Below are 12127 nucleotides of genomic sequence, written 5' to 3'. Positions count from 1 at the left end.
CATTTTTTAGGTTAAAACGGACAGGGCATGTCCCCATTATGAATCAATTTTAATACATTTATGGGGGATGATGTTCTAGGAACTATAAAATCCAAAAACTTGGGTTTTAAGTTTACATAGTTTTCATCACTTACTAGCTGTGTGACCTTGAGCAAGTTCTAATTCCGTACCTTTATCTCAGCTTCAGTTCTCTGAATTACAAAATGGGGAAAATAATAACACATTTCTCATAAGATTGTTACAAAGCTTAAATGAGAAAATGCAAGCAAAGCATTTATTGCTTATTTGGGGGGGCATGATAATTGTTCACTACATGATTAAATATTATTTTTACGTAATCTGAAACACTGGATATTTTCTGATTTCTGCTTTTTCTGAGTTTTAGACATTGACCTACCTAAGAGGCATTATAAAACAGCTGTTTGAAATTTTACCATGTTTGTTCAGGAAGAGTTGTTGAGGATGTTGTGTCATAGCATCCTCTCTATAAAGACCTTGGGGGAAATAGTTCTTTCAAGTCTCAGTCTGAGGAATTGAAGTCTCTTTTCCAAACTTTGGGCGTGTGTTTTTATCTTAAATTGTGTTAACAGATCATGTTTTCTTTCTTGAATTGCTGTTGAAGAAGCTCAGAACCAAACTTGCAGCCCTCCTGTAGCAGGGTAGACTGGATTTTATGATGTATATTTTGGACACTAAATTTTTTTAAAGATTTTATTTATTTATTTGAGAGAGGACAAGCAAGTAGTGGGGGGGAGAGGGGGAGGGACAGAAGGAAAAGGAGAAGCAGACTCTGCACTTAGTGCAGAGCCCAACATGGGGGCTCCATCCAACGACCCATGAGACCATGATCTGAGCCAAAGTCAGGAGTCCAGCGCTCAACCAACTAAGCTACCCAGGCAGCTCTTGAACACTACAACTTAACCTTCATTTCTCTTGCCTACTCATCGTTGTAGTCTCTTCTTCTCCAGTTTTCTCACTGTAATTTTTCCCTTGTTTTTGCTACATCTTGTAAGAGACTGCAAATACTTTCTGAATGAGAAGAAACATAGATAAATGCATTTAAAATAAAAACATTTGACTGCAAAATAAATCTTTAAACCTGAGGAACACACTTGACCTAAAGAAATGTTGGTGATTTCATTTGATGAGCTTTTTGGCATTGTATAAAGCTAGTTTAGATTAAAATGCTCTAGGTGATTTCTGATATGAGTGGCTGTACAGTATCACTAGAATGTCATGGATCTCCCATGAGTCTATGATTATATGCTCTTCTATACCAACCACATAACTATACATGTTGCTGCTCTCACCCACTATGCCAGATATAATTGACATACGTGTCCTATAGTCTTGAATGAGCAGAGTTGAGGTTTTAGAGTGCCACAAAACTGAAGAAATGGAGTATCAAAAGGCTTGAATACTAATGCCTCCTTTATAAGGAAACACGGGTTAGAGTGAAAGGCAGATTGTGCTGGAATGTGGATACTGAAGAGTTGGGGTAAGATTTACATAAAGCAGGAAATGTATAATCAGGGGCACCAAACAGTTGGACTTCTTGTGTGGTGTTGGTTCAGGTTCAATTTAGGGAATATTTTGAGGTTTTATATTATTTGAGTAGTTTCAAAGTATTTTATTTCAAATCTCAAATATTGAAAACTATTATTTTTTCCCTAATTCTGATTTCCTTCCCCCAAATCTAATCAGTTATCAAATCCCATTATATCTTTCTTTGAATCCTATGACCAAATTAGAGGCTACAGGAAGTGAGTTGACAGTCTTTTTAATCTCCCAAAGTTTACAGGTCTCTGTTTATAATTGCCATTCTTGCTTGGAATCCTTAGACTCTTAAGAGCTCCTCCTTGGTCTTTTGTTTCTCAAATTATGTTTATACCTCAGTAGATAGGGAACCTATTCCTTTGCCTTCATGGCTAGCAATCTGTTGCCTACAGGATAGTTTAAATTTCTTGGGTGCTTTGTTTTTTTGTTCTAATTTATATTTTGGGCCATATTGCTTGCTATTCCCGTAGTGGACTCTTGTTGTCCTAATTCCTGTCTTCCCAATATACAACGCACATAAAAAATTACTAATGATCTTCAAGTGATATATTATTAGAACAAGTTAGGTTTTTGTGATTTTTTTTTTTTAAAGATTTATTTGAGAGAGAGTGAGTGAGAGCAGGGGGATGGGCAGAGGGAGAGAGTCTTTTAAGCAGACTCTGCACACTGAGTGCAGAGTCTGATGTTGGGCTAGATTCCATGACCCATCAGATTATGACTTGAGCCAAAACCAAGTGGATACTCGACTGACTGATCCAAGTGCCCCAGGATGAGTTCATTTTAATTGCACTAGTTACGGTCTCAGAAGGTGGAATCTCCTTCTAATTTGCTTTTTTGCGATGCTCCGAAGTAATAGTTTTCCCTAAAAATTTTATATATTCTAGTAATCATACCTTGTACCTTGAGGAATTTAGGACTAAATAAGAGTATCCACAAATTAATTATGTTTACCATATACATAGTCAAACAACATTAGCTGCTAATATTATTTCTCAATGTTTTTTGGCTGGAATTTAGCATTTAATGCTATAACTATTTTTTGACATTCAGAATGCATTCATTCATATGCTTCCCGTTTTCTTGTATTTTATTTTACATTTGAACATTTATTTTTATTTTTTTAAGATTTTATTTATTTATTCATAACAGACACACACAGAGAGAGAGGCAGAGACACAGGCAGAGGGAGAAGCAGGCTCCGTGCAGGGAGCCTGACACGGGACTCGATCCCGGGTCTCCAGGATCATACCCCGGGCTGAAGGCAGCGCCAAACTGCTGGGCCATGGGGGCTGCTCACATTTGAACATTTAAAGTGTAATTCCTGTTTTGGAAAAATTCTGCAGTCAAAATCCATCATCTACACTGGATAACCTACAAAACAAGGAATTTTAAGTCCTTCAGAAGCTATGACTTCTGTGGTTGGACTCTTATCAGCTACCTTTTAAAAGAAAAAAAAATTTATTTATTCATGAGAGACACAGAGAGAGGCAAAGACAGGCAGAGGGAGAAGCAGGCTTGCTGTGTGGAGCTGGATGTGGAACTTGATCCCACAGGATCATGATGTGAGCCAAAGGCAGATGCTCAACCACTGAGCCATTCAGGTGCCCCTTAGCTACTTTTTAATAAGTACAAATATTAAAGTTGTACACATGGTAGTAACACTTGTATTGTTGTGTTTTCTCACAACATGTATCATGGTGGCATAAAGATTATTTTTAAAGCGGGAAAATATTATAAAGAAATATTTATCTGTTGTTAATTAATGTACTTTGTCATAGTATTGCATTTTTCTCTGATGATCTTTTTCATCAGAATAATCCCAGGGGGCTGTTTTTTAATTTTTATACCACTAAAAGTAATCACGTAGAGTTCATATTAAGTTAAGAATCGTAATTTTCAAAAATGAGTCCCAGTCAAGAGATGTGTGTGTGTGTGTGTGTGTGTGTGTGTGTGTGTGTGTGTAGAGATTAGTGATTAAGGCATGGCCATATCATTGATAAAGAACAATACTATCTGAAACAAAAACCAAGGAAACAGTACTTTTGACCCTTGAACAACATAGGTTTGAGCTGCATGGGCTTACTTATATGTAGATTTTTTTTATATATAATACAGTATTTTCTCATAGGATTTTCAGATTTTCTCTAGCTTTATTACAAGTATACATTATAGAATACATATAATACTCAAAAATTTGTGTTAATCAACTTCTTGTTATTGGTAAGGCTTCCAGTTAACAGGAACCTTAGTAGTATTAAGTTTTTGGGGGAGTCAAAAGTTATAGATGGATTTTCAACTGCATGGGGTGGAGCTTAATGCTCCTAATCCCTGCATATTGTTCAAGGGTCAACTGTAATAGCATTCTCTTGGACTATTTTTTCCCTTTGAGTTATTAACTGGATATAAGATTGTGTCTTATTTATACATCTTAAATGCTTTCTGTTTATGGCTAGGTAGTATAAATAGCATATACCATTGCTTACTAAAGTTTATAATTTTCTGATAAATTTCATATATAACATTTGATTTTTTGAATAAAAGTTCATACATGGGAACAAAAAGGCTGCATTCTAAATGTTTGCATATCAGGGGCTCCTGGGTGGCTTAGTCAGTTAAGCGTCTGCCTTTGGCTCAGGTCATGATCTCAGGGTCCTGGGATTGAGCCCTGCCTGACACTGGGCTCCCTGTTCAGCAGGCAGTCTGCTGCTCCCTCTGCCCTCTCTCACTCAAATAAATAAATAAAATATTTTTTAAATAAGTAAATGTTTGTATATCCAAAAAGTTATTTAAATGACTTAATACTAATTAATAAATGCTGTACTTTGTTTTTATAGAACTACTCACTCATAATTTCCTTTTTGTTTTAAAGATCTGTGGATAAGTCTGTCATAGTATATGATACTGTAAGTATTTCAAAACCTTCTGTGTGTGATTTGTGTAAATTCTATTAGGCTACTGAGCTTCAAGTTAGTTAAGCAAGATGAAAAAAAATATACTTTTTCTTGTTAGAGTGCCTAAGGGTATACATTTTCAGAAATGCTAAGATAGTTATGCAGGTTAAGGTACAGGTCCTGGGACAAGCCCTTAAATATTTCAGTAGTGATTTTAAGATGGACAGATGTCTAAGATGGACAGGTCTGATCAAAGAAAATACAACGAGGACCAATATCCAAAAAAAAAAACAAAAAAAAATCACTTCAAATTAATTACTCTTAAACTCTTATACCAAGTTTCCATAGTTTCTATAACAGCAAAGGATGAATGTTTACCCCAGGGTTGGGGAAGGGTTTAGCTGAGAGTCACCTACCAATGGTAGCGTTTGGGCTGGGTTTAAAGTATAAGGAAGAGAAGGTTTTAATGGACTTGGGAAAATGGGAGTCTTGGGTAGATCCATATAAATAAAGAGCAGAGTTGCATAACTATGAAGAAAAATGAACATTTTACATAGAGCGAAGATGAAGTTGATGAAAATATTCTCCAAGAGAGAATGGAGAATGTTGAATGGAGCCTTATAATGATGAGTTCAGGCTGCAGCAGCTTTGCCAGCAAATGAAATAGAGATGTAAATCATCAAAGTTTAGAGGGTCAAGCAAGGAATCTAAACCATTTCTCCACATGAGAGTTCAAATCACTGAGTACTCTGGCAGGGGATAGGAAAGAATACTCAAACTGAGTAAAGTGGATCCTGAAAGTTTCTCAAGAAATTTTCATGAGATTTTACAAGAATAGCTATAATGTTAAATTTTCTCCATAAATTATGTATGTAAGTCTCAGTTAAATACAACCAATTGTATAGCTGAAACTATAATAATACTGTATATTATTTATACTTCACTTTCAAAAAATTAATAAAATAAATGTGTCTAGATACTAGATGGCCAACTAAGTATATTGAAAATCTAAGTGACTAATTTCTACTCACTGGTCTTGCAATGGATAGAAGTCAAATGCCATAGCAAAAATACAAATCATTTCATGTAACAGATGTTTAGGTTACTATTAGTAAATTCAAATAAATTGGCAAAAGCCAAGGGTCTTTTATACTAAAAATTTCTAGGAAAATGGTCAGCAAACAACAGTGCTAATTATTGAGAAAGTGAAATAAGTTTCAACTTACATTAGTGACTAATAATAATACTAAAACACAGCATTTAAACCGTTTATGTTAGATGAGTCCTTATTAGTAACTTTATTTCCTACTTGAGTAAATATAAAACTGTTTTTATTGTTTTTCAGAATACTGAGACTATACTTCACACGTTGACTCAGCATACCAGGTCTGAACCTAACCTCATTTTGCATTAATATAATTAAGAAAGTAGTCTGAAGATACATAATAGTTGTTTTTATTAACTAGGTATGTCACAAGTTGTGCCTTTGCACCCAATATCCTCTTACTTGCTACTGGTTCAATGGACAAAACAGTGAACATCTGGCAATTTGATCTGGAAACACCTTGCCAAGGTTAGTAAGGGCATCATATTTCAGCCAGTTCAACCCATTCACCATTAAAATTTTAAACTCCATAATTTTTTGAAAAATCACTCAGCTTGCTTTTTCTGAATATAAAGTATGCATCCAAATTTAATAGGATTTAAAAATAATTTTAGAGAAAACAGTGTTTAAAGTAGTTGGTCTATGTTAAAACTGCTGGTAAATGCTTTAGGGTGCATGTTCATGGATATCATACCTCCCATAGTTTTGTGAGCTGTTTATTTGTACTGCAGACTATTCTTTCAGATAAATGTAGCCTGAGAACAAAATAGAAATCGTAGTTTTATTGATTCATTTTAGTTTTGGCCTCATCAGTGTTGACACATAATTTAGGAGTTTTATTTTTATCACTGTCAGAATTAGCCAAATAGTGGTGGTGATATGCAGGTGGTAGAGCAAATAGAGTACTTTTGCTGATATGAGGTTTTTGGTTTTATTTGTTTTATTTAAAGTAGGCTCCATGCCCAGCATGGAGCCCAGTTCAAGGCTTGAATTCATGACCCTGAGGTTGGGACCTGAGTGAAGATCAAGAATTAACTGCTTAACTGACTGAGCCATCCAGGCCCCCCAATATGAGTTTTATATAATAAAAAATTTGGTTTTCTAGAGTGGAAAGAAAAAGTTCCAAAAGAGTAGTATTTAACATATTAAATAATACTGTAGTTATACATAGCATTACTTGATTTTTTGAAATTTCTTCAAAGGATGTTAAAGTGGCAAAACACAGATTTAAGGAAATTTCATTTACTTTTGAATTCTGAGTGATAATATTTATAAAGGAAGTACTTTTCTTCATTGTTATTTTATCTGCCTTTCTGTTTTTTGGTTTGTTTTTAAAGCAAGGAACACAGACGATCAAGTGAAGCAGTTTATTGAAGATTGGTCAGAGGATGATGTCTCGATGTGGCTTTGTGCACAAGGTTTAAATGACCTTGTTGATATTTTCAAAATTAATAACATTGATGGAAGAGAACTGTTTAATCTCACCAAAGAAAGTCTGGTCGATGACTTGAAAATAGGTAAGATTAGTGGAAGATTGGCAGTATTAAAAGTGACTTTTAATAATTTACTCTGAGATTTGTTTTAGTTGTATTCATAGTTTCCTCTTAATATCCTGGCATAGTAGAGAAGGATAGTACATTTTTATTGGAGTATGGAAAAGAAGTGTTCCATAGTATTTCTTTAACTAAAGCCACCATGTAACTAATTTTAAAAATGTATATATTCTTTAAATTGGGACATAATTCACATAAGATAAAACTCACCCTTTTATAAATGTACAGTGCAGTGGGTTTTCTTAGTATATCCACAAAGTTGTCCAGCCATCACCCCTGTCTAGTTTCACAACATTTTCATACCTTCAGAAAGAAACCCCATGCCCACAAGTTGTCGCTCCTCTTTCCTTTTCTCTCTAGCCACTGGCAACCACTAATCTGCATTCCATCTGTAAGGATTTGCCTCTTGACATCTCATAAAAGTGGAATCATACGATATGTGGCCTTGTCTAGCCTCTTGCTTAGCCATGTCTTCACAGTTCATCCCATGCTGTTGCATATATTCGTACTTCATTCCTTTTTATGGCTGAATAATATATTTTTTCACTTTATCACTTTTTGCTTATCCATTTATCAGTTGATTGAATTTGGATTGTTTCTACTTTAGCTATTATGAATAATGCTGCTCTGAACATTTGTGTACAAGTTTTTGTGTGGTAATGTTTCCAGTTTTCTTGGGTACATAATCAGAAATGGAATTGGTGGGTCATACAGTAACTCCGTACTTAACATTTGAGGAACTGCTGGACTATTTTCAAAGCAGCTGTGCTATTTTACTATTCTCACCAGCTATATATGAAGATTTCATTTTCTCCATATCCTCATCAGTACTTTTTTTCTTTTTTTAAATTATAGCCATCCTAGTGGTCTCTCCTGGTTTCAATATATATTTCCTGGTGACTGGTGATGTTGAATATCTTTCCATGTGCTTGTTAGCCATTTGTAGATCTTTCTTGTAGAAATGTCTATTTAATATCCTTTGGTCATTTAAAAAACGGAGTTGTCTTTTTATTCATATAAATTTGGATATGAGACTTACTGGATATATGATTTATAAAATTTTCCTCTCTTTGTGTGGGTTAGCTTTACACTTTATTGATAGTGTCCTTTGAAGCACAAATTTTTTTTTTTAATTTTTATGAAGTCCAGTGTATCTGTTTTTCCTGTTGTTGCTTTGCTGTAGGTGTCATAGCTAAGAAACTATTGCCTAATTCCTAGTCTCGAAGATTTACACCTTGTTTCTCTTCTATGAATTTTATGTCTAGTTGTTATCTTTGTGTGTGATCAAGTTTGACTTAATTTTTGAATATAGTGTGAGGGTCAGGGTCTAACATCATTCTTTCAGATGTGGATATCTAGTTGCTGCCCCAGTTCTATTTATTGAAAAGATTATTCATGTGCTTTGGAATTGTCCTGGCACCCTTGTTGAAAATCAGTTGACTACAAATGTGAGGATTTATTTCTGGACTCTGAATTCTATTTCATTGATCTATTAGTCTATTGTCATACTGGTACCACACTGTCTTTTTTTTTTAAGATTTTCTTTATTTGAGAGAGAAAGAGAGTGATTGGAAGGAGGAGCAGAAGCAGAGGGAAAAGGAGAGGGAGAGGATCTCAAGCAGACTCTGTGCTGAGATGCAGTGCCTGAATCAGGGCTCTATCTCATGACCCTGAGATCATGACTTGAACCAAAACCAAGAGTTGGACACTTAACTGACTGAGCCACCCAGGCACCACCACACACTCTCTTAATTATTGTAGCTTTGTAGTATGTTTTAAATTTGAAAAATGTGTGTCCTCCATATTTTTTTTTATCTCTCCAAGATTGGTTTTGCTACTCTGGGTCCCTTGCATTTCCATATGAATTTTAGAATCAACTTGTCAGTTTGTCTCAAAAGAAAAAAAAACCTTTTTTTTTTTTTTTTATCAGCATACACTGTAATATTAGTTTCAGGTGTACAATATAGTCATTCACATCCATACAATACTCGGTGCTCATCACAAGGCACTCGTTAAAAAGCCACCTATTTTGATGTGGATTATATTGAATCTGTGAACTAATTTGGGGATTATTGTCATCTTAATATTAATAAGTCTTCTAATCCATAAGCACAGGACATATTTTGGTATATTCAGGTTGTCTTAATTTTTTGCAACAATGGTTTGTCATTTCCAATAAGCAAGTCATTTTTCCTTAAGTAATATAGTTCAGTGGTTTTTAGAATATCCATAGAGTTATATAACACTGTTTAATTTCAGAATATTCTTATCCCCTCAAAGAACCCATTCTTTCTACCTAGCTCCTGGCAACCACTGATCTACTTCTGTCTTTATGGATTTGCCTATTTTGGACATTTCTTATAAGTGGAACCATACAGCAGGTGCCATTTGTATCTGGTTTCTCTTATGTAACATAAGGTTTTCAAAGTTCATCTGTGTTTTGTATGTGTAAGTACTTCAGTGTGTGAGGTTTCCAATTAATTTGTTCACCTTTTTCTCAACACTTGTTATTTATTGCCTGTCATCTTAATGATAGCCACCCTTATAGATGTGAAGTGGTGTTAGATTGTGGTTTGGATTTGTATTTACCTAAAGATATATGTAGAATCTTTTTAAGTGCTTATTGGCCATTTATGTATCTTCTTTGAAGAAATACCTGTTTAGATGCTTTGTTCTTTTAAAATTGGTTTATTTGTCTTTTTATTTTGAATTGTAAGAGTTGTTGATACATTCTGGATACTAGATCCTTTTCAGAAACTGTCTTAGTGTCATACTCTAATATAATACCAGATACTATTATTAACATACTATAATAAAATCTTAATGGGAAAGCTTAGGAAATAGGATCTCCATAGTGAGATTTATTGTTAATGAAGAGTCAAATAACAACAAAAAAGTTAAAACCATTTAGAGTATAGTGTTATGCTTTCTTAAAATGGTAAATATAGCATGTGAACGTATTTAAATTATCTTGGAATCTTATGGCCTTGTAAGAAGTTAACAGAATGATGGTTTGTGAAAATACTTAGGGTCAGATAGTTTTGTTCTCAGGCCATACTGTGAAAGCTATTTTTGTATCTCTAATAACTTATTTCCTTTATAATTTACTCTTTCATCCTAGAAGTAGGTAATAGAGTGTAGGGGTTTTCTTTTTAAGTTCTGCTGAATTTAGCATCTTTATTAGTTGATTTCTCATTACTCTCTCACAATAAATCTTTACCTTATCACACAGAAGCACTTGACAATGTAAAACAATAATTTCAGATTTCAACAAAGGGTGTTTGAAAACATAAAAGAAGCATAGTAGAAACAATTAATAGGAATAGAATTCTATTTCGATAAAGAATAATAAATTCTTGGATTTAATTAATGGTTTGAAATAGTTTCTGACGGATGAGTCTCAGGGTTAGTAGTTAGAATCATTTTAAACTTCAGTAAAATAAGTTTCAGAACTATCAGGCCAAAGCATAAAATTGAAATGTAATTTAACTTCTGTAGTGGGCTAATAGCAGAATTAGGAAAATCATTATTATGAATGGAGACAAAAATGTTAACATTCTCTAGTAAATAAATCTGTTTTGTGTTTAAGATTTGGAAAGTTAGCAGATTGAACAAATTAAACAGTAATATTATTTTATTTTATTATAAACAATTTATTATAAACAATAAATTATTAAATAGACAAGGGCATTGATTTTTTTTCACATCATTCTGAAGTATTTTATTTTATTATTATTATTATTTTTTTAATTTACGATAGTCACACAGGGAGAGAGAGAGAGAGAGACATAGGCAGAGGGAGAAGCAGGCTCCATGCACCGGGAGCCCGACGTGGGATTCGATCCTGGGTCTCCAGGATCGCGCCCTGGGCCAAAGGCAGGCGCCAAACCACTGCGCCACCCAGGGATCCCTCTGAAGTATTTTAAAGTTCTGGGGTGTCTGGGTGGCTTAGTTAAAGCATCTGGCTCTTGATTTCATCTCAGGTTATGATCCTCAGGGTCATGAGATCAAGCCCCATGTTAGGTTCCATTGTGGGTATGCAGCCTGCTTAAGATTCTCCTTCTCCCTCTTCCTCTGCCCCTCCCCCCGATGTGCTTGCACTCTCTCTCTCTCAAAATAAATAAATCTTTAAATAAAAATGTAAACATCTAATAACACTAAACCTCCTAAAATTATACTAAACTTCCTGAAATCAAAAATTAATTTTTAAAACTTGATAAAAGTAAAAATACAAATGAGTGAAACTTGTGTGTATAGTTTTACACAAACAGGTGAGTTTTATTTATAATCGTGTTTCATGTGAGAATCAGCAGATATGTCCAGTTTCAAACATTTTTTAAATATAAAATGGAATTTTTAATCATTAAACTGAAGATCTTTAAAAATCGTTAGGAAATTTTTTGGTTAAACACAATAACCAGTAGTAACAAGTCTTTTCAGGAGTCTGAAATTCTTCAACTTTCAGAATAAAGTTTTTTAGAATAAATTCTTCATTTGTTGCTGGTTTAACTACATAGTATTCTATACTATAAAGATTAGGGAATTTATAAAGAAAACAGTTTTGTGTGGTAAAACAGTATATCTGAAGATTTTTGGTTGTAATAGATAAAATCTCTATTTGCTGAAGACTTGCATAGAGGCTACCAGTGGTTCTCTCACCCTAACAGAATAATTTCTTTTCAGAATCTCTAGGGCTGCGGAGTAAAGTTCTGAGGAAAATTGAAGAACTCAGGACCAAGGTGAAAGCCCTTTCTTCTGGAATTCCTGATGAATTTCTATGTCCAATAACTAGGGAGCTTATGAAAGATCCTGTCATTGCATCAGGTATGTGTGATGCTTTTCTAAGTTTTAGGGCATTAATTATGTGCTAAATGAAAAAATAATGTAGATATTTCATAGAAGTTTGTGTAAACATGAGAAATTTTTACAGCCTCTGTTTTATAGCTCATGAGTAGTTTTTTTTAACTCGTTTAATCTGAGGTAAACTATTGAACATTATATATTTCTTAAAATTGGATGGA

At 34.1% G+C, this 12127-nt stretch overlaps 1 protein-coding gene across 9 annotated transcripts in view; it reads left to right on the top strand.

The window, feature by feature from the left end:
- WDSUB1 (WD repeat, sterile alpha motif and U-box domain containing 1) overlaps positions 1-12127 on the top strand; it is a 48371-nt gene that overhangs the window by 16893 nt on the left and 19351 nt on the right. For 8 of the 9 annotated variants that reach the window (XM_049106159.1, XM_025471127.3, XM_025471124.3 and 5 more), the window contains 5 exons: positions 4427-4460; positions 5794-5834; positions 5915-6021; positions 6891-7070; positions 11790-11930. In XM_049106159.1, coding sequence (XP_048962116.1) covers positions 4427-4460; positions 5794-5834; positions 5915-6021; positions 6891-7070; positions 11790-11930 — 503 coding nt within the window. Of the gene's footprint in view, positions 1-4426; positions 4461-5793; positions 5835-5914; positions 6022-6890; positions 7071-9406; positions 9523-11789; positions 11931-12127 lie in introns of those variants that run through there. The other variant, XM_049106164.1, reaches the window with a different exon arrangement.

Source organism: Canis lupus, chromosome 36 (assembly GCF_003254725.2).
Source record: "Canis lupus dingo isolate Sandy chromosome 36, ASM325472v2, whole genome shotgun sequence".
Lineage (NCBI taxonomy): Eukaryota > Metazoa > Chordata > Mammalia > Carnivora > Canidae > Canis > Canis lupus.
This window is presented reverse-complemented; position numbering and strand designations above follow the sequence as displayed.